Source organism: Protopterus annectens, chromosome 9.part0 (genome assembly GCF_019279795.1).
Source record: "Protopterus annectens isolate FY-2018-M chromosome 9.part0, PAN1.0, whole genome shotgun sequence".
Lineage (NCBI taxonomy): Eukaryota > Metazoa > Chordata > Ceratodontiformes > Protopteridae > Protopterus > Protopterus annectens.
Window position 1 is genome coordinate 1,441,096,543 of NC_056743.1, and position 24,783 is coordinate 1,441,121,325.

Below are 24,783 nucleotides of genomic sequence, written 5' to 3' on the forward strand. Positions count from 1 at the left end.
AGTTATTCAAATCACTTAACAGCAGTTTAGCATGAAGACAATTTTCCCATAAAAGACAAATGCTTCACAGATAAATTACTTAATAAACAGTGTCTCCCTAGATAATCTAGAAAGCAGTGTCTAGACATACATATATCATCAGTCTCCATTCTGAAGAGAAATAAATGATGGTTTATTCAAGGAGCTTAAAGAATTATAGTGCCTTAAGGTTGGGTGATAAGGTCACACAAAATGAATAATTGGAGATACCGTTTGTTATATGCATTAGTGCAACATTTCACACTTCAAAATATAAATATTTATTTGAAAAGTTTGATGTCTCCAAAAATATGCTGTGTGTGCATAATGAAAGTGACCTGCAAATATAGGGTATAATATGTCATAATAACCAGTTACTGAATTATTATGAAATCTCTCACATACTATGGTGCTATGTCAAGATGCTCTTTTACTTTCAATGTAGAATGCAATTACTAAGTACATACTGTAAGTACAGCTACATAGCTTCTGAATACACAGGACTTGCTCCTTTTTAAATTAGAGTACATTTAGACCAATAAAGCCAAACCCCCTAGCTGTGAACATAGATGCTTTAGTTTTTTTATTGACATCATTAGTACATCCTAAGTGGAATGTTTCACTATAGTTTAGAAACACAGTTTTTTTTAAAACCAGCTGATGCCCATAAACATTAAGGTGCCTACAAAATGTCCCAACTAATATCCAAACTAATGGATAAAAAGGTCACACAGACAAACCATTCAATAAAAACTGCAAGAAAAACCCAGCCAATATATGTACTTGAAATACTTGATGTCCTTAAGGGGTCATTTGCATATATTCCATGGGCCTCTGTTACAGGAGGTTTAAGGTATCACATAGTGAAAACTCTTGCTTGGTTGGGTTTTTCTTACAATTTTACTGAATGATTTGTCTGTGTGACCTTTTTACACATCAGTTATCAAGTAAATAATATGCATATGCACTAAAACTACTTGCATGATGACAAAATTAGTAAACCCCTTTATGAAACTTAAGGAAATATAAAGTGGTATGAGATCCGTGAGACTAGCATGTCTTACCTGGGCTAGCAGCAAACATAACAGCAGTGTCTATTGGAATCGCCAAATACTGGAGAAAAGTGTCTTCTTCCTGCGGCAGGACACTGTCTGTTTCCACTTCCACACCATCATCCAGATCTGAACCACGACATGCCTGCATCAATACAAGGAGCATAATATCAGTTTAATACTGTTTGAGCATACCTCTCAATCTCTTAGTACAAGAAATCTGGACAAAACCATAAAAAATGGGGGGCAAAGGCCCAAAAATAGGGACACTTTTTAAATATTGCTCTTACAAACATAGAACATTGATAGAAAAGCAAGTTTTGGATTAGCATGAATTTTTTGAAGGGTATGAAGTCTGAAAACTCAAATGTCTGTCATTATTTTCTAAGTTCAACCCTCAAAAATTTGCCAGTAATTTGTCAGAAAGCCACAACTTTATAAGAAACAGACCAAAAATATGAGGCACAAATCTGGACATTCTGCGAAAATCTGTACAATTGAGAGGTATGTGAGCTATAGAGCAGGAGCAGTTCCACATTTCGAGTAAAGACTCTTGTCTTCATTTATTAAGAATCAAAGATATCTGGCCTAAATTGTCTTCCACAGCAACCTAACAAGCTAATGCCTCTTAGAGGCCTTAAGCAGAGCACAAGTGTTCATAAGCCATGCACACATAGAAAACTGGTAGCTTGAAAGGATCGTTAAGGCCTGAATTCTGCTAATATTTTCCATTAAATGTTATCTTTCCATCTAAACAACTCTTCTTTTTGTATCATGTAAACACTTTGTTCCTAGCATTTTATGACTTCATTCTTCTTTGATATATAGTCAGATGTGAGAAATTACATTTCCAAAAGCATATAACATCTTTCCAGACATCCTTAGTTAACAATGCATTTCTTTAGCAGCTGTACTATAAATGCCGACATTACAAACTTTTATTCTGTAAAACATGAAGCCTGTCTTGTATTTTCTGATATTATATTTTCTCGTCTGCCTATGTTGTCACTGTTCCTGAGAGTGATGTCATGTGCAGTATTTGCAAACCATTTCGAGCAAACAAAAATCAAGTTATTTCTTTAGATGTGAAGGTACTTATTTATTCTCCCCCATGAGTTTTTTCTACTTCAGTTTGCTGTAAAATGGTGCCACACTCTCACTAAGTGATCAAAACAGGCAACAATCATAACTTGTTTGCAAGCAGAATGGAGTTTATTGTAGCTGTGGACTGTATGCAGATCCAGACACCTGGATGTGAAATGATGAAATGAGTATGAGTACCTTGTTAGATATAGAATCCTCAAATGAAGTCAAGTGAAAGAAGGTAAATAGAAAAACAAAGTAAGATAAAGCAATTGTAGATGGAGTTGCAAGTGAGGGGGAGAAAGTTCTGCTCAGATGCATAGTGCTGGATGATACAGTAAAAACAAATGGAAAAAAAATAAGCCAAAAATTACACTTGCAAGTCAAGACCATTCTTAGCCATTATTACTAATACTAAAAATAAACATGTACAAGAATTAACAAAGAATAAACAAACATATTTAAAGACTGTTACTTTAACTCCAGTTCTAGCCCTGACAAGTCAATGAATGTTGTAAGATAATGTATAAGTTTGGTCCGACTTGGTGGCTAGGATATATGCAGTGAAAATACCTTCCAGCTTCAGTACTGTGAAACATTCTAGTGGGTAGAAACTGACTGGTTTTTTTTCTCCTACTAAGGAATGCAGATTTCACCAAAGGCATTTTAGAAAGATGTAATTATATTTATGTCTCCAGACGTTGCAAGCAGCTGTACAATAAAGTTTACAACACCAGTCCATCACATGATGAATTTTAAAGGAAATACTTTTTTTCTGTTTTACCTCCCAGAGGAGAAGGGCAAGGCTTGAAAGCCTATCTAGAAATCTATTAAAGCTAAAATGAAGGTTTACTTGGTTATTTTAATTTGATAGGTAGGCTGATCCATGATGGAACTTTTACAACCATGATGGAGATATGAACATTTATATCAAGTAAAGAATTAGTTGTAAGATGAGAATAAAAACCTGAACTTTTAATCAAGTTTACCTCACCTCTTCTCCTCCTCTTAAACTCCTCATCTCCCCTCTCCAGCCCAGTTCTTTGTCCTTCTGAACACTCTTCCAAACTCCTTCTCCCCATTTCACCCTTTCACTTCCTTCAAATACTTTTTTGAACACGGTAAATAATGTAAACATCTAGTGATGAACAAATGATGAGATATATTACTCAATGTTTTAATAAAGATCCAGTATTTGTAGACAGCCTGCATCAATGCTATTTTATATTATGTGACTCGGTTTTTGGTTATTTTATTTATTTTACAGTTTTATGAGAGGCTAAATGGACTGGTCAACACACCTTTTTAACCACAAACCCCAGAACTATGCTGCAAGACACAAACAGAAAAGTATATATAGGTGAAAGAATACAGAAAGTTATACATAGTACAGAGAAGAGACAATACATTTGTAGTTTATTTGCAATTATAAGTACAAGTGATTTTATTTACAGTATGTCTAATTAAGGAAGGTATTCAACCAGTGATCATTAGCTAAAATTATATCGTTGTAAGAAAGATGTGACTACAGCGTGAGCTGCAAGGATGTCCATTGTCACAGAAGCAAGAGTATTTGGTGCCCTTAAACAGCTGTTATTAGTTTATTTCTAAATAACTGAAGTGCCTCTTGCTGCAGTAGTTCTTTAGGTAGCCAGTTCCAAACAGCTGGGCTTAGCCTGCAGATAGGGCTTTCTTCTGTGCATATTTTAAAAGGTCTAATGAGGATAATGCTATCTTTTTGGCTGTGTCTGAGTGTAGTTAGGCTGTTTGATTTGTAATTTTGTTTTCTAGGGGTACAGTGCCCCATTTTAACAGCTTGTAACTTTAACAGCTAAGCAGAAATGTGGCTCTGCCACATATAGGTAGGCAATTGCACTACTGTAGAAGCTGGCATTGATGAGGTTTGGGGTTTAACAAGAAGAACAAATCTGCATGTTTTGTTTATAGTAGCTTGTATTTTACATGTTTTTGAGCTAGAATGTAAGGTTACAATAACAAGCCCATATTCAGGTTTAGGGATAAACTCATTTTATTTAAGGCATTGTGAGCTGTAGGGATGAGGACATGTGTAAAATTCTATAACATAGTTTTAGTTGGTGGGGTGTTTTGCCAGTAATATTGCCTGTATGCTTGGTGATTGAAAGAGTAGGTCCAAGGTGATCCATGCGTACTTCTGTTCTGTTGATAGTGGTAGTAGGTTACTATCTGTATCACTAATAATTAGATTTGGGGATTTAGGGAGTTTTCTGGGGTTCCAAATATCATGATATTAGACTTCAGGGTATTTGATTAGGAGCATACTTTTTCATCCAGTGGCATAAATCTGTAAAGCTAGATTATAGTTTTGTTTGAAGTGTTAAGGTGTGATTACAAGACTCAAGTAGTAAGATATCATCTGTACAAAGGACCAAGTTGAAGTGAGGCAGATCAGCAGACATATCTTTGATAAAATATAGAAAAGAACAGTATATATCCCTTAGGGTTTGCTTTTTGGGGGAGGGGAACAATCTATAATTCCTTAAAGGTTGTTGAGAAAATAGAAGTAGCTAACAAGAGGTTGAATATAGAAGTGCTGTGAAGGGAGCTGACATTTCACAAACATGAGGTGTAGTTTTGAGAGCTTAGAGCTATTTTTTTTCCTTCATTTATGGTGAATAGAATGGTTCTGAGTTCTTTTAAGTGAGTTGCTTAAAGTAAAATGTTGTGCTATAAGCTGCTAATGTGTATGGTTGGAAGGACTAGATTTGGGAGTCTTGTGTTGTACTGAACATTGATGTAGTCTTTGGTTAGGTGATTAATATTGGCTTCTGTTTGTATTATTGGATGATTGTGTGGAGTCAGTAATGCTGCCTGTTAAAAATTTTAGTTCTTTTCATAAGAGTTTTGGGCTGGAGAATAGTACAGTATGTCCGACTATATGAAATGAGCCCTTTGATACATTGATAGCAGTTCTGTCCATTTTCTCAAGGCGGTCGCATCTTTCATGTAGTTGGTTACTTGAAGGTTGCTGTTTCCATTCATTCTTGGCTGAATTCATGGAATGTTTTATTCACCCAAGTTGAGCCTAAAATAATTCATGTGGATCAGCATTTTACTTCAGTTAACAAAGTAATAAACAAACAAATAAATACAAACATACATACATACATAATGGAAAATAACATACACAGGAAAATAATGCAGATATAGATCAATGTAATATAATAATTTCAGACTGAAATAAGTCTTAAAGACAAGTAGCATTTTCCCAGAGAGCTAGAAAAGCAGAGAACAGTACTGGTTAGCCTAATAACAGAGAGAGAGAGAGACAGACAGACAGATAAAAGAGAGAGACAGACAAAGAGAGAAATACAGAGAAAGACAGAGATAGAAAGGCAGACAGAGAGACAGACAGAAAGAAAAATAACTGATTCCAGCAACAGTAATGATATGGGTTCAGTTAATAGTCTGGGGACTGAAAGGGCAGTCAAGAGAAGGGGGAGCAGAATGACATGGTCACTTTTTCTATGGCAGGCCATGACGAACCACCTTTCAAGCTCACCACGGTAGCAGTGTGGCTCACCAGATGGACATTATCAGGTGAAGATCAGTGCATCAGTGAAGCAAGAGAGTGAAACTACACACATGTATTACTCTAGTGTCTAGTAAATGAAGTACGAGGGGAAAAGAAACTGCATAGAAAACATACCCCACTCACAATATAACCACCCTCAGCATGCATTATGTTGGAACAGCTCAATAAACAGTAAGTACAGATAATAGGCAAACTTTACCTTGATGACAGGTGAGAGGAACCAAAAAATCCTGAAGAAAAAAAGAGGGTAAGTCTCAGTACAATTTTGGAATGATACCATTTGGTAGGGTTAGATGGGGGTATTGGAAGAGTTCTCTTATTCTATTGTATTTAGACTAAAGGTACTCTAACATACTACATCTTTGGCCATGCTGACTGAATCACAGTAGTTCAGTTTGTGATGCTCCAGTATTAATGAAGGCCTGCTTAGTTATCAGGACTGTAAAACATGTTTTCAGTCTGAAATCTCTGAGACCAAAAACAGTATATTTTATCCATGTTGCAGTAACCTTTTAGTTGGATACATTGTGAATGGTATAGAGTGCATAACTACAGATGGATTTAGCTCACATGTAAGATATCTTTTACCTGCTTCCTGGGCAGGCTAGTATTTCTACAGCAGTCACAAAACTGAATGCTGTAGTAGTCAGTTTTTGTCTTATGATCCTGCAATTGTTATTCACATACTTTAGAGCCAAGAAACTGTTAAAGATTCAGGAGAGTTATGTACTGTGACTAGTGGGAACATGGCTTAGTCATATAAATGGCTTTGAAACCGTATGGTATTCTTGATTTCTGGTGATATGGGATTCATAAACATATCAGTCTGCTAACATGCAAACAATTTTATCCTAGTATATGTGTGTGACAATCAGAAGGCTATATTAAGAGTATGTATGTGCGCACTCAAGGTAAAACTCTCCCATGTTTGGGTGTAATGGGGAGGGGACTCTGCACCCCTCTTAACAGATATTTGATTTTTTTTTGTAGATGCTGACTGTTGTTCAACCAAATTTACCCAAGTCATACATAGTCCCAGAGAACTATTCATAATAATACTCTAATGCTAATATTCAACTTACCTTATTAGGGTGCCTCACAGTACAGTTATAAAGCTAGTATATTTTAGTATGCTGATATGGGGGACAAATTCTACCATATGGGAAGTGTAGAAGGCAGCCTTGATGCAAAAAATAATGTATTTAGATTTTATTCATAGAGGTGTTTATCAGTTGTGTAAGATTGGGAAATTTACATTTGAATGATCCTTTGGACTTAAATATTGGAACCATTGATAATTTCTCTATTGTATCTTCTGGGTAAACTAATAAATAGATCATTCTTATGGAAAAGCTACAGATAGAGCAGGTCTGTTGATGCCAAGAGAGAGAGCAGGAATGCTGTCAATGTTAAGATTAGAGATAAGATATTTGGGCACGTTACTTGAAGGATATATTGCACAGATAATTGCATACCCATGAGATATGAGGTAGTATCAGAACTCAGGCATGGAGCAACAAATAGTGATAGTATAATACACCACTTAGATTTTTTTAAAGAGGCAAGCTCATGCAGATAACTGTTTCTGGCTGCTACGATAATTTTTGTGTGGTCTGTGGACAAACAGGAATACGGCAAACCACAGGAAAAATTAAGAGGCCTGGGATAAGCATCATTTCTTGGTATACAAATAGATATTGAGCTACAACTGTTCATGTTTTCTTACTACAACATGCAAAAAATGAGAAGTAGCTCCAGAATAGTACCTTCTGCTTACAAAGTTACCTTAATGGACAGACAGAGACAAGAAGGGTGCCTGAACATTGCACATAGGATAACACCTAAAGGGCATTCTTTCATGCACAATGTGGCTATAAAGGAGGCAGAGTGCAATGTTCCTCAGTACAGGGCTGGGATGATAAAAGAGATAAATTATTTGAAGATGGCAGATATTTACAAGTGCTGTACAGACTATAGGTGCCACTATGGCCAGAGAGGGATCACCAGGAGTGTAGCTTTTATGTGATTCATTCTGCTGGTTGTGTGAACTAGTGATATGGGCATAGAGCTTTAATAACAAATCTGTTCTCATTAAATCAGACACCAAAAGAGGAATATATCCTGTAAAGAGCTAAATGGGGGAGGGCAAATAGGTGAACCGCACGTTGTGATGTTTTTTAATAATTTGAGTAAAACATTTTTGGTGCAGGCCAGCTGTAGCTTAGTAGATTCTTCTTCTTGTTTGCATCAGCTGTGTTTTAGACAGTTAGCTCCAGGGCAAAGAAATCAACCCACTATTATCCTGTCATCCCTCTGGGAATTAATAGCACCAAGGTTTATATTTTAAGTGAACAAATCCTTGCACCCAGGTTGAGATTGATATGTGCATAAGCCATTTGTCCATTTAATAAAGGACAAAAACAGTGGCATTACATGGAATACTTGTAGTAGAACTGAACAAAACAGAGAGACAGCAAACACAGCAGTAGACTTAGAACTTTTAATGACACATTTGAGCGCTTTCGCATCTACCGTGACACTTCATCTGATCTGATTTATTGAAATATATACGTGTACGAGAGAGATGGCTTTATCCATTCAGTGGAAGATTTATTCATTGTTGAGTTACTAACTGAACAAATACTTGTTACTCTTTAAAGCCCTAGCATGGGATAATGCAATGCTGGTACTCGTGTGCAAACACTGGGGTGGCTGGTACCACATAGCATGAAGCTGGGCAGATTCTACAAAGAGTTTTCCTCTTATAAAGATATTGGTGACCTGAATGATGGGTTACCGCATCAACCAAATACTAGGCTAGGAGGCCCATTAGCTATACAATCTTTAGTAATGTTTGGTTGGCTTTACTGAGGATTGGCTCAAATGAAGGAAAAAAAAACAGATATCAAAAAAGTCTATCTGACTGATTTTGTAAGACATTTAGAATGTCTGAGTAAGATATTTAGAATGTCTGAATTATTCTATCTCAACAAGAGAGATACACCAAAGGTGCTTCAAAAAAATCAAGTGATGAGGTAAAAAGGGTCCCTTTGGAAATTCTGAGTGTACTTCAGAGCCATAGAAAAGCAAGACTTAAAAGTGTCAACTTAAGAAATATATAGCAAGTCCAGGCTTGCAGTACTTCAAAGCATTCTCTCTACTCCAAGGTACAGTGATCCCACAGTTAGTATACATAAATAGCAGGGTGTGGCTGTGCACCCTCTCCCCAACATCAGTGAGTACAGGCGCTTTGATGGCATTACATCAAGTTTTGATATTCATTATCCCTGGATCCATGGAGCAGAAGGTTGGAGCCCTGAGTATGACCCAGATGATCTAGGTTAAGGTAACTACTTGGGCTCTGGGGTGCCAGCCAAGGAAGGGAGGGGTGGAGGGCATGGTTTGCACCTCTCTCGTGCATAGGGGGAGGGGGAGGGGCATGTCACATGATGCATCTCCCACTAATCAAGTGCAGGTGGAGACTAGGGACTTAAGGGAAGATCATTACTCAAGATGGGATGATGAGACTATATCACTTGTAGAAGTGAGTGATGACCCCACACTGCACCCATTGCATGTCCCTCCCCCAAATTAATGTTGAGTACTTACCAAAAATTCCTTGATGGCTGTCTGAATGTTAGGTATGACACAACTGGATTTTGTCTGGTAAGGAAAAATGGGCATTGCTTTGACCACCAGTCCAACAGTCACCAGGTATAAGGAGTCCGAAAAATAATTAAAATAAACCTTTTCAATCCAATGTACTTGTCTTGCAATCACATTTTATTTTTCAAAGTTGTGTGAGCACAATTATGGGTCCCACACTTGTGATCAAAAGCCTTGAGGAATATACAGTACGAGTGCACCTGCAAATATCCAGGACTAAGATGAGCCACAGGACATGTGACTTGTAGGAAATGCACCTACCATCAGGAATGATGATTTGGAAATAGTATGGGTGTAACACCACATTTCCTACTCAGAAGGAAGAAGGGTATGGCATGAGTGTAGTGCACTGTTTGACAGCTACCACTTCAGGGATATACACTAAAATGTGCACACAGATTAGGTCTGGGGGGGGTGCAGCACTACACCACAGTCTATTTTAGATCTGAAACAGCATCCAGCACACAAACTACCAGGCATCTAGCCAGGCTTAACCACTAGGCAAACAAAAGTCTAAAGCAAATGTCAACTATGTAAAGCCACAAATGTTACAATATCATTTTCTGTTTTATAGGTCATAGTGTAAAGGTATACAAGATGTAGATATGTGGTTTCTCTTATAGATACTGAGCAACCAAAAGAGTCTCCACGTCCCTCAAATAGGTGAATGATGGTTCCACAGAAATGATGCACAGGTGCACTGAAGGGGCAGAAAAGGAAACCACTATATACCTGCTGGTGTAACACCATTCAGAACAAGAGGTGTATTGGTTTTGCATATCACTTGTAATGATTACCCCGTCCTTCCTCCAGGGAAATGAAAAAAAAAACAAAGTATGGATAGTCTATGTGTCATGAAGTGGTGATGGTCAATAGAAGAAATTTGGTAGTCAAATATAACTCAGCATTTACACTGAAAACTGCAGCAGATAGCAGAGCTCTACATAAGGTACAAACATTTCTCATTGGTTTTATAAGAAATATTATAGCTAAAGTAAAGGGTACTGTGATCAAAATACCCCATGATGGAGTCATGAAAGTTAGGCATTTATCTTAGAAAACTGAAGGGCATAGAGATCTTCATTCTTGTTGAGAGTGATTACAGAAAGGAAAGCAGACACTGATTTTTTACAGGGTTTCTCCTCTCATATTTGACACATACATTATCAATGACTGACAGACCTCCATGTTTTTCAGTTTATGATTAGTTGCACTTGAATTAATATCATAATGTGTAGTTTGGAACAATGGTGTCTGTTGTGGAATGCCATATTTTTCATAAACTGGTCTATTACTAGAGCTGGGGAATACATGGTAAACAATATTTTTTGTTATGGTCATAGTCTAATATCTTGCAACAAGAATGCAGAAAAGAAAAAGAAGAAGAAGTGATGCACAGCAGGAGGAAACATCCTAGGTAATTTTAAATTATAATTATGGGAAATTATTTATGATAAGATTATAGTACTCTATTGTTGGAATGATGAACTGTTGGATTCCTACAAACCTGAAAATTTAAATCCATAATCATCTGAATTCTGGTCAGATTATAAAAGAGATTATAAAAAAATAATCTGAAATTTGCAATTTACCATTTACTTTTAAATACATTATAAGTGGAATGACAGTGGATGGCAGATTTTTTTATGTCCACAAAATCTGAGTAACTACCTGGAGGAGACTGAACCATGTGACATTCTGTCATCATTTAGATGTCTTAGACAAAAGGAAAATAATCATGCTAACATTTTAAATGTGATAGCCTTACTTAATTTTCAGCATCCTTAGAATGATTTCCAGTAAAAATAAAGCTCTTTTTCAAAATGGATATCATTTTATTTTTACCAAAGCTTTCTAGCAAATGAGCAATACAAATGAAACAAATTAAAATATTAATATTGCTTCCCACCTGGATGAAGAAAATCTTGGGCTTGTTTGCAAGCTGTGGACACCTGGCTGGGTCGAACATTGTAAAAATGTCTGCAAGTCTCACTGCTTCTCCATCGTAACCATATATGAAGCCATTCTCTCCATGGCTAGAAATAACTGTCACAAAGTACTCGCCATGTTCATCTGTAGCCACTGACAATAATTTTTTTGAAAAAGGTCAGTCAGCCATTCAATTATCCTCTATTACATAGTTCAAATCTAAGCACAGAGCAATGACAAAAGATGGGATATTGCAATAAGTAACACATGACTAACAGTAACAACTTAATAGGTCAAGTATGAGCCAGGTATAGCTTCCTAATTAAGAGGTGATACAGTGCAATGCAGCCCTAAAACTATTATACCAACCCAGAATATTTTATTTCCTTATAGATTAAATAAAAATGTCTTGCAATGCTCTCAGAGTATTCTTTGACTCTTGTACTTTGATCATTTCAGAGATGTAAATGACTCCAGCGTATTTAACCATACAACTAGCAAACTACTTAAAAAACATATAAAATGTTCTAAGGATAAAGTGTATGTTGTAAGGCACTGTTTGGAAAGGTCTAGCCTAGAACAATAATATTCTGAAGGTATGAGTGCAGTAAGGGCAAAATTCTTACCCAGAGGTACTACTATATCCTGCAGTGTAAAGTTCTCACACACACACACTGAACAGACCGAATACATCTTAGCATGACCGAGACAGAAACAGTGCCTGCCAGTAACATATGAAGACAGGTGTTAGTTTACAGAGCTTATATGTTGTCAGCCTGTAATGTCATTAATCAAATGGTTTCCCAAAAATACTTAACATACAATTAACATCAACATTACATTTCAGAGAATGCACACTTAATACTATAATAAAAACAGAATTGTTGCATGTATCTGACTTTCAGAGTTGTGCATGCATGTAAATTAATTTGTTGTAGAGCCGTCCTAGAAACATACATAACATTACATCAATTCACATATCTTTCCTCCTCTAGATGCACAGTAAAAGAGAATGGACTGTTCCCTGTAAATGTATCTACAACCACCACAAGTTATCATACAGGCCTTTGTACACTGTGGACTGAGTAAACCATGCTGAAATTATCTTTCCACACATTATTGCACATAAAAAGGCTACCCATCCATACGTGTACTTTAAACTCAACTGTGAATCTGAAAAACTATTACGTCTGACTAAACCCAAGTGTCTCACGTTTTGATCTTCCAGCTTTTCTGTTCTACCATGTCAACTCTTCCTCTGCTTCTTCAGTTCTGTTACCATCATTATTTTTCATTTGTCTGCTTTATTTGCTTTTTTTTCCCTGCTGAATTGTCATTAATGCTGGTGATCTAGTATTCTACATCATAGCATACCAATACCTGTGACACTCACCCAGAGACCCCTGACCACACTAATGCTCAGATAAGTGCCTTTAACGTAACTCATGTGTTGTGTTCCAAGACACCTAGCTACGCCCAGCTGCAGGGTACTCAACATTACTGAATTCCTTAACTGCATGTCACCAGTCTCTGCATTGAGGTATTTAAGGATCTCCAGCTATGAGACAATGTTTACTAGTAGGTTATGAAATAACCTAATTACATGGAATGGATTAAGTGTAATGAAAATGGTGCATGTGATCCAGTGCACCTCACCAGCCAGTATTTCTACCTAGTTTAATACAACATTCTAGAATTATTCCTGTAATGGAAAGGTGGCCAAAAAGGTATTAGGCTAAGTGCAAGGATCCTGCAGTATCTCTAGCAAGGAGCCACCCTTGTAAATCTCCATTAAATCCTAGTGCGTGTAAAGAAAAAATTATTAATCTCATCAATCTACACCATACTAACCTCACCAGCTTTGTAAAGAGCCAAACAGTCTCGTCCCACAGAGCCACTGGCAAAGTTCTTCAACATGTTTCTTCTACTGGATAAGGGCCAGGATCTATGCTGAGATCCATAACCAATCACTTTCGTATATGCATGGCTGAGAAAATGTGGCATATCCATAGAGATAAATATTATAATAAACTTCCTAACAGCTGAAACTACTGAGTTATACACAGATTCACTGAAATTGCCCACATTATTTTTTGAAACCAGAAATCAATTCTAGTCAAGCACCACCCCTATGGTTGCAACTAAAAACTCTTCAAACCTGACTGCTATATTTTGTGTAGTTTGGCATTCACAGTACATGAAGGCCAGACGATTACAAGCTTAACAGTAGCAAATGAGGGACAAATACCTTTGTAGCATGTTCTTTATATAGTCTTAGTAAATGTAGGTATCTCATGCAACATCAAAAGGTGGAGTAGGGAACACCAATGATGATGTCCCAACAGCAGGGACTCAGGCCTATATTTTTTAGACCAATTACTCAGGAAGAAACAGTAAAAATCCACTGTCTGAGTAGATACCAGAGAATGCAGCTGGTAACCTGGCATATCCAATAATAAGTATGGAGATGGAGAATAGAACTCCTATTGAGAATCGGCCTGGCTTCCTCCCACAGAATAATTTAATTGTCAAGCATATCCATAACTTAATATATTCTTTTATATAGAAAGTCCCAGGATATAAATGTATCCTTGGCAATATCTTTTACCAGAACTGTGTATTTTGGACTGAAAAGTCAGTTAAACTAGACTGACCTAAATATTCAGCTGTTTATGTGTAAGGCTCCTGTATATCACATCTAGTAATGCATGCTGCCAAGGAATATTTATCCCTTAATATTTCATGGAGAACCATTGCCATCTGATATGCTTCCCCTGCCTAAGACTCGTGATGGGCCTAGAATGTACTAGGGTATGTTCGTTTTTCCGGGGTTAAATGTATGTGCTGCTAAAATGTCTAAGATATTGCTTTCTCCATACTATAAGTACTAATATCAAGAAAGAAGAGTAGTTCCCAGCATGCTACAGCCCTGAACAAACAACTCAGGAGCGTAATAAAATCCACCAAAGCCAAGTTTGAGGCTAAAATAGCTACCCAAGCCAAATCAAATCACAAGACCTTTTTTTTTTTAGTTCTGTCCATAATATCAAAAGCATAATGCAGCAATGCACTGAGCTGATTGTGAATGATAATCATCTATCTCAGGGAACTACCACATTAACAATCTTCTTCTTCTTCTTTTGGCTTTTTCCCAGTTAGGGGTCACCGTTGCCAACCCGGCAGCCAACCTTCCACAGAAGGCACACACATGCACACACTCACACCTAGGTCCAATTTAGAGTGTCCAATCGACCTACAGAATGTCTTTGGGATGTGAGAGGAAACTGAAGAACATGGGGGGAAACACATGCAACCACAGGGAAAACATGCAGACTCTGCACAGAAAGCACCCCGCACCCCAGCTGAGGATTGAACCATAGAACCTCTTGCTGTGAGGTGGCAATGCTAACCACTGCACCACTGCGGCCACCCTATAGCTACCACATTAACAATCCACCCCTAAAAATTGAACCAAATGTTCAGGATTTATGCGAAATGCATTTGAGTGTTGTATTCTCCTCTGCAGGTGTTAGCTTGCTAAATAATACAGTTTCTATTAGCCTGGGAACTCAGAGCAGGTGTCAAGATGATGAAATATGAATACTGGGAAAATCTAAGTGTCAACATGATGTAATCTGGGGAGGACCCAGAGACATGTTTGTTAGTGATGTTTTATAAACTATGTCTCAGAGAGAGAGACTAAATGCATTTTTATCTGGACATCTAAATTATCAGCACTCTGCCTTATGCTCACATGTAAGTTTCTAGCACTGTGATTTCTTGTTGGAATAGTTAAAGCTAGTAAAAATTAATTAGGTATTTTTCTTTGAAACCAGACCTGTCCTACTGTCCTACTGTATTATTTTAAGTTTCTGTGTGATCTGTGAACTCTAAGGTATCTCTGTGGTGTAGTAGTTTTGTCTTGTGTTTTAATTATTTGCTATTAAATATTTTTAAAACATTCTACCTGTGACTGATTTGTGTAGAGATAAGCTCTAGAGTACATTGCATATTTATAGAGGTTATTGTAATAGGCCACTCTAAAGTAAGCCTTGACTGTTAGTCATACTACCATTGGATATTAATATTGCCCAGTAATAATTGGACACCCTTTAAAGGGCCTTTTAGTAGCTGATATTATTAACTGGGTGGTGGCAGTAATTACTACCATCTAGTCTGGGTAAAGGGGCACAGCTGGAGAATCTGTGTCAGCCTTTCTCAAGAGTGTCTGTGAAGTTGTATAAATACTTATTTCAAAGTGTGTGTGTATTGTGTCAGCTACTTGGCAGGGACACAAAGCACTGGTTGCACAGAGACAGTACTGGAGGTTCTAGCTTGCCCAGATAGGCTGAGACCTGGACCCTAAAGCGTCAGTGGGGAGTCTTATTGGGGATCTGGTGAGCAAGGGAGCAGCCACCCCCAGACTGACTGTGATCTCTGTGTGCACGTAAAGAAATTGTACTTTACTGTGTGTATTAGTTATCCTTTCCTCTTCTAGGAGATGACCTCCCTGGTCTTAGTGGTGAGGATTGAGGCTCCTTGATTGCTGGGCCTGGGCACGGTCGTCACACATATCAAAAGTGGGGATGACACTGCCACAAAGACCTTACATAACTATTATAGAAATCCACAAAGACCAGGAAAGGCATAAGTCATTAAGGAAGAAATCATCATTAGCAGTTTTGGGAATGAGACTTGAGCCATATCTTGCTCCTGCTGTTCTGAAAATGATTTTGATAGGTTAATTCAGAATAATTATTCCCACATTATGGATGTGGTCATAGCGTTCTGAAGGAAACAGCACCCTAAATTATTTGTGCAGGAGTTCTGTTATTCTTGTCAGTGGGTATGTCATTTTATTCACATTAGGATCATTAAAAGAACTCATCCTAGGAGAAATTATCTGCTTTCTTACTCTACAAGCCAGATGTTCAGTAGATAAGTAATACTCTTCATTCATAAGGACAATAACATTTTGCTATCCATATAACTGAGTGTAGTTGACTACTCACTTTATCATGCCTAACTGCCTTAAATCAAATTTGCACATCAAACAAGTTTCTCTTTTCCCTAATATGCAATGATATGCAGTCAAAATAGCAAAATATGGGTGCAGGGGATTTCTACAAGTATGGGGTAAATGAAAGTAAAGCCCTCCACAGAAAAACAATATATTTTAAAGTATTTTCTATGACTGAGTGTTGCTTTGACTAATCATCTCCACTGAAAATGCACTCTGTGTGTCTTCAGTAAATGGTACCATAATGTAAAATGACCTTTCTTATATTTTTCAGAGTTAGCCCAATAAAGCATGCTAGTGAGCTTAGATCTCATGTTTAGTCCACCTTTCCAGTTGATGTGAGTCACTTTTATGACGTGCTTCTTCATTTCTGTTGTTTTTATCGCAGGTGACCCATTCATTTACAGCTGCTAAGTGCTCTTATGGACTATTATAATGGCTTTCCATAAGACATGAGGATGTCCTGATATAAATGATTATCCAACAAAATCTGATACATATACTTAATAACAATATCAATTTAAATACAGGCTTTTGCAGGCAAAACACATTCAACCAGGTAGTGTGACATGCTCCTCTGACATTCAGTGTAGCAAGAAGTAGTCTGTGGACTAAATTCATGGCAGAATATGCACCTATTGTGGGACAATTTTCTAAAAGAATATGGGAGACAAAATTGTAATATTGCATGGCCGGAGTCAGACCCTGAAAGAGATATCAGGTACATGTTCAAGAGATCAGAAAAAAGTAACCACCGTGAGTCAAGTGAGTGCTGTCTTCCACAGTGCATTCAAGCAGGTGAATTCCAAGTTGAATGTGATGCAGCCTATCCCGGAAATGGATCCATTACTAAACTGAGGTCCCCACCAATATCAAAAAAACTTACACAAATGGACAAACTACATCTCCAAACCTTCTCAGTGATTGCTAGGTTCATAGCTGTGTACTAGGCTAATGGCCCTGGAGCCTTTACAAGCCTAGCCCATAGGATTACCCTGACGTTGTGCCACCCAACCTTAGTTCCCAGTGTCTCTATCGAGTAGAGCCCGCTGGAGTGATCCCGGGGTGAATTTTCTATTTCCCATCCACTCATCAAGATTTCTCTTGAAGAGGGCCAGTGAGGTGCTCTGTTTGACATGTATGGGAAGTCTATTCCATAGCATGGGCAGTCTCTTGGTTATGACCACCAGAGGCAGCAATATCCTAGACCTGGTCATCACCAACATGGGTGACCGGTGTTCCACACCAGAGGTCAACTCCTCATTGGTCTGATCTGACCACAAGCTAATCACCCTAGACATCCACATCCTGCTCCCACCGCCCATTAGGAAAACAACCATAAAAAATTTCTCCAAAGCCAACTTCATGCTTCTTAAGACAGAAGTGGCAAACTTCATGACACCCATGCAGATGGACAATAGAGGTATGACTGCTGAATCCTACACAAATGCACTTTATAAGCACTTACACAAGTGCATGGATCATGCTATCCCTAACAGAACCAAGATGCTATCCTCCAAAAAAGGAAGCCAATCTGGTGGTCTTCTGCCATAAACAAACTCTACAACAGAAGAAAGAAACTGTTGCAAAAAAGAGTAAAATCCCACGATTGGAGGAACTCCCTGGTCAGCCTCAGTAAGAAGCTGAGATCCCTCATAAAATCCTCCAAAGCTAGTTATGAAAACAAAATTGCCACTGATTCTAAAGACAACCACAAAGCATTCTATAGCTATGTCAAAAATCTCAATGGCAACACTCAGATCTGCTCTGAGTTACAGCACAATGACACTAAATATACAGAACCAAATGATATTGCCAACATCCTGGTATATAGATTCAGTGCTAACTTTACCCCCCTCTCACCCCCTAAAGGGCCCATCATTATACTGGAAGAATGCAAAGTTCCTGTAATCACAGCTGCACAGGTAAAAACTTCACTCCCCAAAGCCAAGAACACAGCATCCATGGGACCTGACAACATCCCAGGCTGCCTTCTACATGAACTACAGAATGAACTGGCACCCCACCTAAGTACCATGTTCAATCATAGCCTCACCTCAGGCTTTGTGCCCATTGAATGGCACACTGCGACAGTTAACCCACTCCACAAAGGGGGGGGGCACAACAGACCCCGGGAACTACCGCCCCATTAGCCTGACGAGCCTCATCTACAAGGCCATGGAACATATCATCATGGAACTCATAAACAAAGACATTGGAGATCTCCAAACCCTGGACCCCGCACAGTTTGGGTTTGTAAAAGGCAGATCATGTCTCCTAAACCTGATAGACTTCTTTGAAGTAGTCACCAAAGCCATAGATGAGGGTAAGGTGGTTCGCACAGCCTATCTAGATCTCACCAAGGCGTTCAACACCATCCCTCACTCTGGAATTATAGATAAACTCACTAAACTAGGTATAAATCCCTATGTCACAAGATGGGTTGCCAACTGGCTTACTGAAAAAACCCACGCTGTGAAAGTAGCAGACTCCAAATCAGACTTCAGACCAGTGGCAAGTGGAGTACTACAGGGTTCAGTCCTGGGTCCTCTCCTATTTGGTATCTACTTCTCTGAAGTACAGGCTAACACAGAAGATCTTTGGCTAACTAAATTCGCAGATGACTGCAAACTAGGAGCCATAACTGAAACTCCTAATGATGTGGACATCCTACAAAAGGGCCTCACTGAGACAGATGCCTGGTATCAAAGATATGGTCTCAAGCTCAATGCCAAAAAGTGCATTGTCATCCCCTTTGGTAAAAATTCTGTACCCATGAACTACCACATAGGCGGTAGTCTACTTAACACCAAAAGTGTGATAAGAGACCTTGGGATACAGGTGGACAGTAGTGTCTCCTTTGATAATCACATCGCCAAAGTGGTCAGGAAATCCTTCTACGTGGCACACTTCATCACAAAAGGTTTCTCATCCAGGAAAAATAGGTCATTGTTCCCCTCTACTCATCACTCATTAGACCCATTATAGAGTACAATGCCCCTTTTGGTATGTACCTCACAAGATATCTACAACAACTGGAAAGGCCGCAAAAATACCTCACAAAGAGGATTACTGGCCTCAAACAGATGCCTTACGCAGACCATCTCAAAAAACTCCAGCTTTACTCCGTTGCATATCGCCTACTCAGAGGCGATCTCTGCCTAACATACAAAGCTATGTCAAACCCAGAGCTGTTGGACATGCTCCACTTAAAGAAATCCCAATCCCTCCGAGCTACACGCTCTAGGGACCTAAACCTTGTCACCACAATAAACAGAACATGCTGGAGGGATAGATTCCTGTCCCAGAGACTTCCCATACTCTGGAACAGACTATCTATCTATGTCAAACAGAGCTCCTCATTAGCACTCTTCAAGAAAAATCTTGATGATTGGATGGGTAATAGGAAATTCACCCCAGGGATCACTTCTGTGGTTCTGCTTGACAGGGGCACAGGAAAATAATTTTCTTGGGTGGCGAAAGCCAGGGTACATTTTTGGCTAGGTTTGTATAGGCCCTAGGGCCAATAGCCTAGTACCTACCTATGAGCCTATAAACCTATGAACCTGTCCCTCCAGCATGTTTGATTGTGGTAATGAGGTAGAGGTCTCTGGAGTGTGTGGTGCGGAGGGATTGTGATTTCTTTATCTGGAGCATTTCTAACAGAGCTGGGTCAGACATGGCTTTGTAAGTCAAGCAAAGATTGCCTCCAAGTAGGCGATATGAGACAGAGAATAGTTGGAGTTTTCTGTGTCTGTCCATATAGGACAAGTGTTTAAGGCCTAGGGTCCTCTTTGTGAGGTACTTTTGTGGCCTCTCCAGTTGTTGCAGGTGTCTAGTGAGGTACACGCCAAATGGGGCATCATACTCTATGATTGGCTTAATGAGGGAATAGTAGAGGGAGACAATGACCTCTTTTGTCCTGGATGCAAAACCCTTAGTAATGTGATGTGCCACATAGAAGGAATATAGAAGGTTATTAACCTGGGTGGAAACAGACTGACACCAGTACAAGAAATATCACTCTGCATGACCTACCCCCTACACCCATGTAGCACAGCAACTCTCAGGGATAACTATTCTAAACAGAGGGTAATTTAAGATGTCCGCCCATTTTGGGAGAATTTCCTGAAGAGCTGATACATCTGATGCACATGTCATAATTTCCATAAGCAGCCTGTACATTTTAACCATATTAGTTATCCCCTATTAACATTTCAGGTCATTAACTTTAACTGATTTGGTCACCATCTGAGTGTGTTAAGTACTAATGACACCATCACTTCCCAGTCCATCATGACTGTCCATTCCCCACTGAATGCACACATATTTGGTGTTCTAATGTCCTGCAGGAAAACCCTGAAATGTGTATGTTAGCAAAACAGCCTTCCTACTCTGAGAAATGAATGACAGCCTTCAGAGAAAACAACATGCATCCTGTTACAAGGGCACCTATGGAGAAGTAACTAAGAACAACATTAAAAGTAAAACAGGTATAATGCCCCATGAGATAACTATTCACTATACATCAAAATGATGTACTCAGATCCCCATTTCTGAAGAGGTTTATATGTAGTCAGTCTAAACTTAATGTTACCAGTACCAAACACCAGAGCTGCAGTTTTCCCACAGGCTACCCAAACTGAAAGCCAAAAACTTGGTAAACTGACTATGTGAGTTCTGGTTGAAGTTGGCACGGTCATCACTGTCATTAAACCCCTTTTTTCCCATTTTTCATGGGTTCAGGATGTTACTTCAAAATTATTCAGTGAGACGATATTACCAAGAGCCAATATTTATACCATCAAATGGCTATCCCTGATGTGGTCATGCAGATGTAAAGCTCTGCTTTTGCACCCCAGTGTGAGGCTGCCATTGCATAGAATGTTAAAAAGCAAAAATCCACACTCAGTTCTCACATCCAAGATATAAAAATCCCTCAAAAACAATGCAACCATTGCTACAGATATAAAATGGGAACAAGCTTTTTAAACAGTAAATGAAATATCATTCCATCCCACCTGTAATATCTGCAATGTTCAGCTATGTCAGATATTTCAAGATGAGAAACAAGGCATTTAACTAGTTTCCACAGGTTTCATCTAGTTCCCTGGAAACAGATATGCTGAATAATGGACTGCACAGCTACAGGCTGCCAATCCAGAATACTACCTGGGAAAGTATATATGAGATCCATTGTGCATAAAAGGTAAAAGTGAATTATGTACCATCACAGACTTTATATCTCTTAAACATTTTATACATTTTATATATATGTTACATATTTATATATTTATTCAACATTATTTTTAATGATAACTAAACTTATGAATTTAGATAGTGTATTAGTAGATATGATTATTGCATCATTATATTAAATTCAGTTAGAACTATGGTCATTGAACCCTATGAAGCTAGAGAGAGAGATGTATATATTATATATGTGTTTTTCATGATTTTACAATGTTACCAATTGTACAATGTTAACAATTTTATATTTACATTTTTATACCTTACGACATATACATAGTTTTTAACATTTTTAACATTTTGTACTGTATCTTTAACTAAACCACAGTAATTACTGAACTAATGATTTAATTGGAATGAACTGAATTTTAATTAAGTATAAATATGTCCGCATACTAGATTTTTACTATTCTGAGGAAGTTTCCAGAGTGGAAATGAAAGCGCTTAATCAACTTGTTTTCTTATAAAAGTTTAATAAACTGTTTCTTTATCACCCGGTCGTTGACTGAAAAGTCTTGTGCCTTACTGCTACTACGGACTGTTTTGTGGGACTGCCTTCATTGGGATCCTGTTAAGCGGAGATATTTTGTGTTTTACTAGTATTCTTGATCTCCATTCATCCATTTGTTTGGTTTTATCAGTAAAAGTGAATTAACCACAAGGTCTTTAGCTAAACTCCATGTTTAAACATATAGGTTCATGGGTACTTACCAAACGCCTGAGCTTAAGAAGCCTGGCCTTACATTCCCATTGTAGTTTTTAGCCATTTTTTTGTCTATGAATAACCCAGAGGTGGGCAGAACAAGGACATGTTAGGATATCCAGAAGTGGGGGAAAAGTTGTATAACTCCTCTACCCGCATATTTAGCCATCCCACAAGTGGGTGGAAAGCTGTACAACTCAAGTGCCAAACATATATCCATCCTAGAAGTGAGCGAAAATCTGTATGACTATTTGTTAAGCTGTAAGTGGAATATCTGACAAAATATTTGCCTCTTCAAGCATGCATGAAAGTAAACACTGACAATAATTGCAGCAATGTTTTGAGTTTATCAGTAGGAAAGATTAGGAGAGCTATGAAAACAAATACTGCTAGCTTGAAATACCTAGCCCAAACTGTCACATTTGTGGGTATGTAACAGGTGGCTTATATATGGTACTATAACCCCCCCCCCCCAAATACATGTTCAGAAAGAAAATTTTGTCTCGCCAAAAGATAAATGCTATTACAGGTTTCATATGATGTTATAAAAGGAAAAAAATAACATTTACTACCCTCTTCACAGTGTTTCCCCTTTCACGTAGCAGTTATATTGCATTCATCAGTCATATTTAGTGACATTCTGATTTACTAAAGATCAAAGTGCAGATGAGAAAGGCTAATACAGCTGACTACACTCTGCTAGCAATGTATATTTGCTTACATATACTTACATATGCAATGTCATATGTTCAAGTCACGTCTGTTTTATAAATATAGTACTCATTTTAACTCTGTGAGCTCCTCTGAAGTACTTAAACATTGTCATATTCTACTTCCTGTCTTCAAAATTATATACAAATTATTAATTTCTCTCTCTCTCTCTCTCTCTCTTTATCTCTGTCTTTATATGGCTTCTGGTGAAGGTAGCAAATCAGTGTATTGCCTTTTCCTGAAATGCATCTGCCTTACATATGTACCTACATAGGTAATGTCTCAGGACCTACATGGGATATACTAGATGTCCATAGAAGCAATTAATGGCTTTTTTACTAGCGATATCCCTTCCTTTGCATACCAGTATTCAGTCTTCTCTTTCAAAACTGTCATATTCATTTCCTTCCCTGTATGTTAACAGTTAAGTCTGCTCATCTGGTCTGTTCTCTAGGTTGTTGTTGCTGCTGCTCCCATCCAGCTGTACATATCTCTGCTAAGTGTTAGCTTTGCAGATACATTATTTTGCACTGTTCAGACCATTCCTCCAATATTGCCAGTCCTGTTTTCACCCTTTCTACAATACCTTCTTGTGTTTTGTCCTTATTACAATATCTATATCATTAGAGTTAGGAAATAATTTCATATCTTCTGTAATGTTGCTGTGCAAAAACATGGAAAAAAGTTTCCAGTATACCAACTCTAATTCCAATTGACTGTTTTCATAGCTTTGATCTGGTTGAAAACTCTATATCGCTTATTATAGGCATTATTTCGTTAATGTATGTTCTTCTTTTTATATCTTGAAAATGTGTTAAGCATCTGGTGAGAAACAAATTAATTCATGCTGGAAAATATCCTCCCCTCCCAAAAAATATGGTACATAAAGGAACAAAAATACATTAAATGATCCTTTGAGCTAGGATGTGAAAATAGCACAAAGACATACAGACAGGCCAGTAGAAGAACATCAGTAGTCCATCCAGTGCATATAACTGTTGCAGTTACCCATATACAACTGTCAACGTTCTCTCCCCATACACCCCCAAACGTATGGATTCCCCTGCTGCCTTACTGAATGTTGCTCCAGAACCCCAACATACTATCTGCAAAACAGAACTTTCTTGAGTTAGATCTGATTTTTTTTTTTTTTGCTGCTTTGTAAGCCTTTTCCTCCCCTCCTGTACATCTAACTTAACTCCATGACAAACTAGTACCTTAACAATAAGAGAGTCATTAACATGATGTCAGTGCCTCCTTACCATTTTAAGGAGAACAAATCCTTTCTTGTTTTAACAGGTCGTATATTTTATTAAGCATACCAAGGTTTCTCAGTATTTACACAACTTCAACTTGTTTCATTTTTCTGCCAGTCACAGTGTTTTTTACCACATTCTGCTAACAGCCATCAAACAATGAATTAATACAGATATCAGAAATTAAACTCCATAGCCATTTGCAGAATAATTTGATTAATTTACATACTATGAGAACAGAAATAAAACAAATACATACCTCTTTTGTACAATTCTAGGATTTCCTTAGCATCTAAATCCAGATGCAATTCTACTTTGTAGTTTAGCTCTGTAAGAGCACGGTGCAGCTTTTCTGTATCCTTTTTTGCACCCTTCCTTGGACGAAGTTTTGACTTGATGCCTGGGTGAAAGTCAGTCATTGAAACAAGCAAAGCTTTACTTTTTTTTGGAATCATCTCTGTGGATGTGCTCAGTGTGAATGCTATCTCTTGTGTCGTGCGAAACAACTGTTCTTAAGCAGC

At 38.0% G+C, this 24,783-nt stretch overlaps 1 protein-coding gene across 1 annotated transcript in view; it reads right to left on the reverse strand.

The window, feature by feature from the left end:
• LOC122810954 (caspase-3-like) overlaps positions 1–24,783 on the reverse strand; it is a 26,037-nt gene extending 1,254 nt beyond the window's left edge. The window contains exons 1-3 of the mRNA XM_044082481.1: positions 24,522–24,783; positions 11,303–11,475; positions 1,083–1,215 (exon numbers count right to left, since the gene is read on the reverse strand). Coding sequence (XP_043938416.1) covers positions 1,083–1,215; positions 11,303–11,475; positions 24,522–24,717 — 502 coding nt within the window. The 5' untranslated portion in view covers positions 24,718–24,783. The remainder of the gene's footprint in view (positions 1–1,082; positions 1,216–11,302; positions 11,476–24,521) is intronic.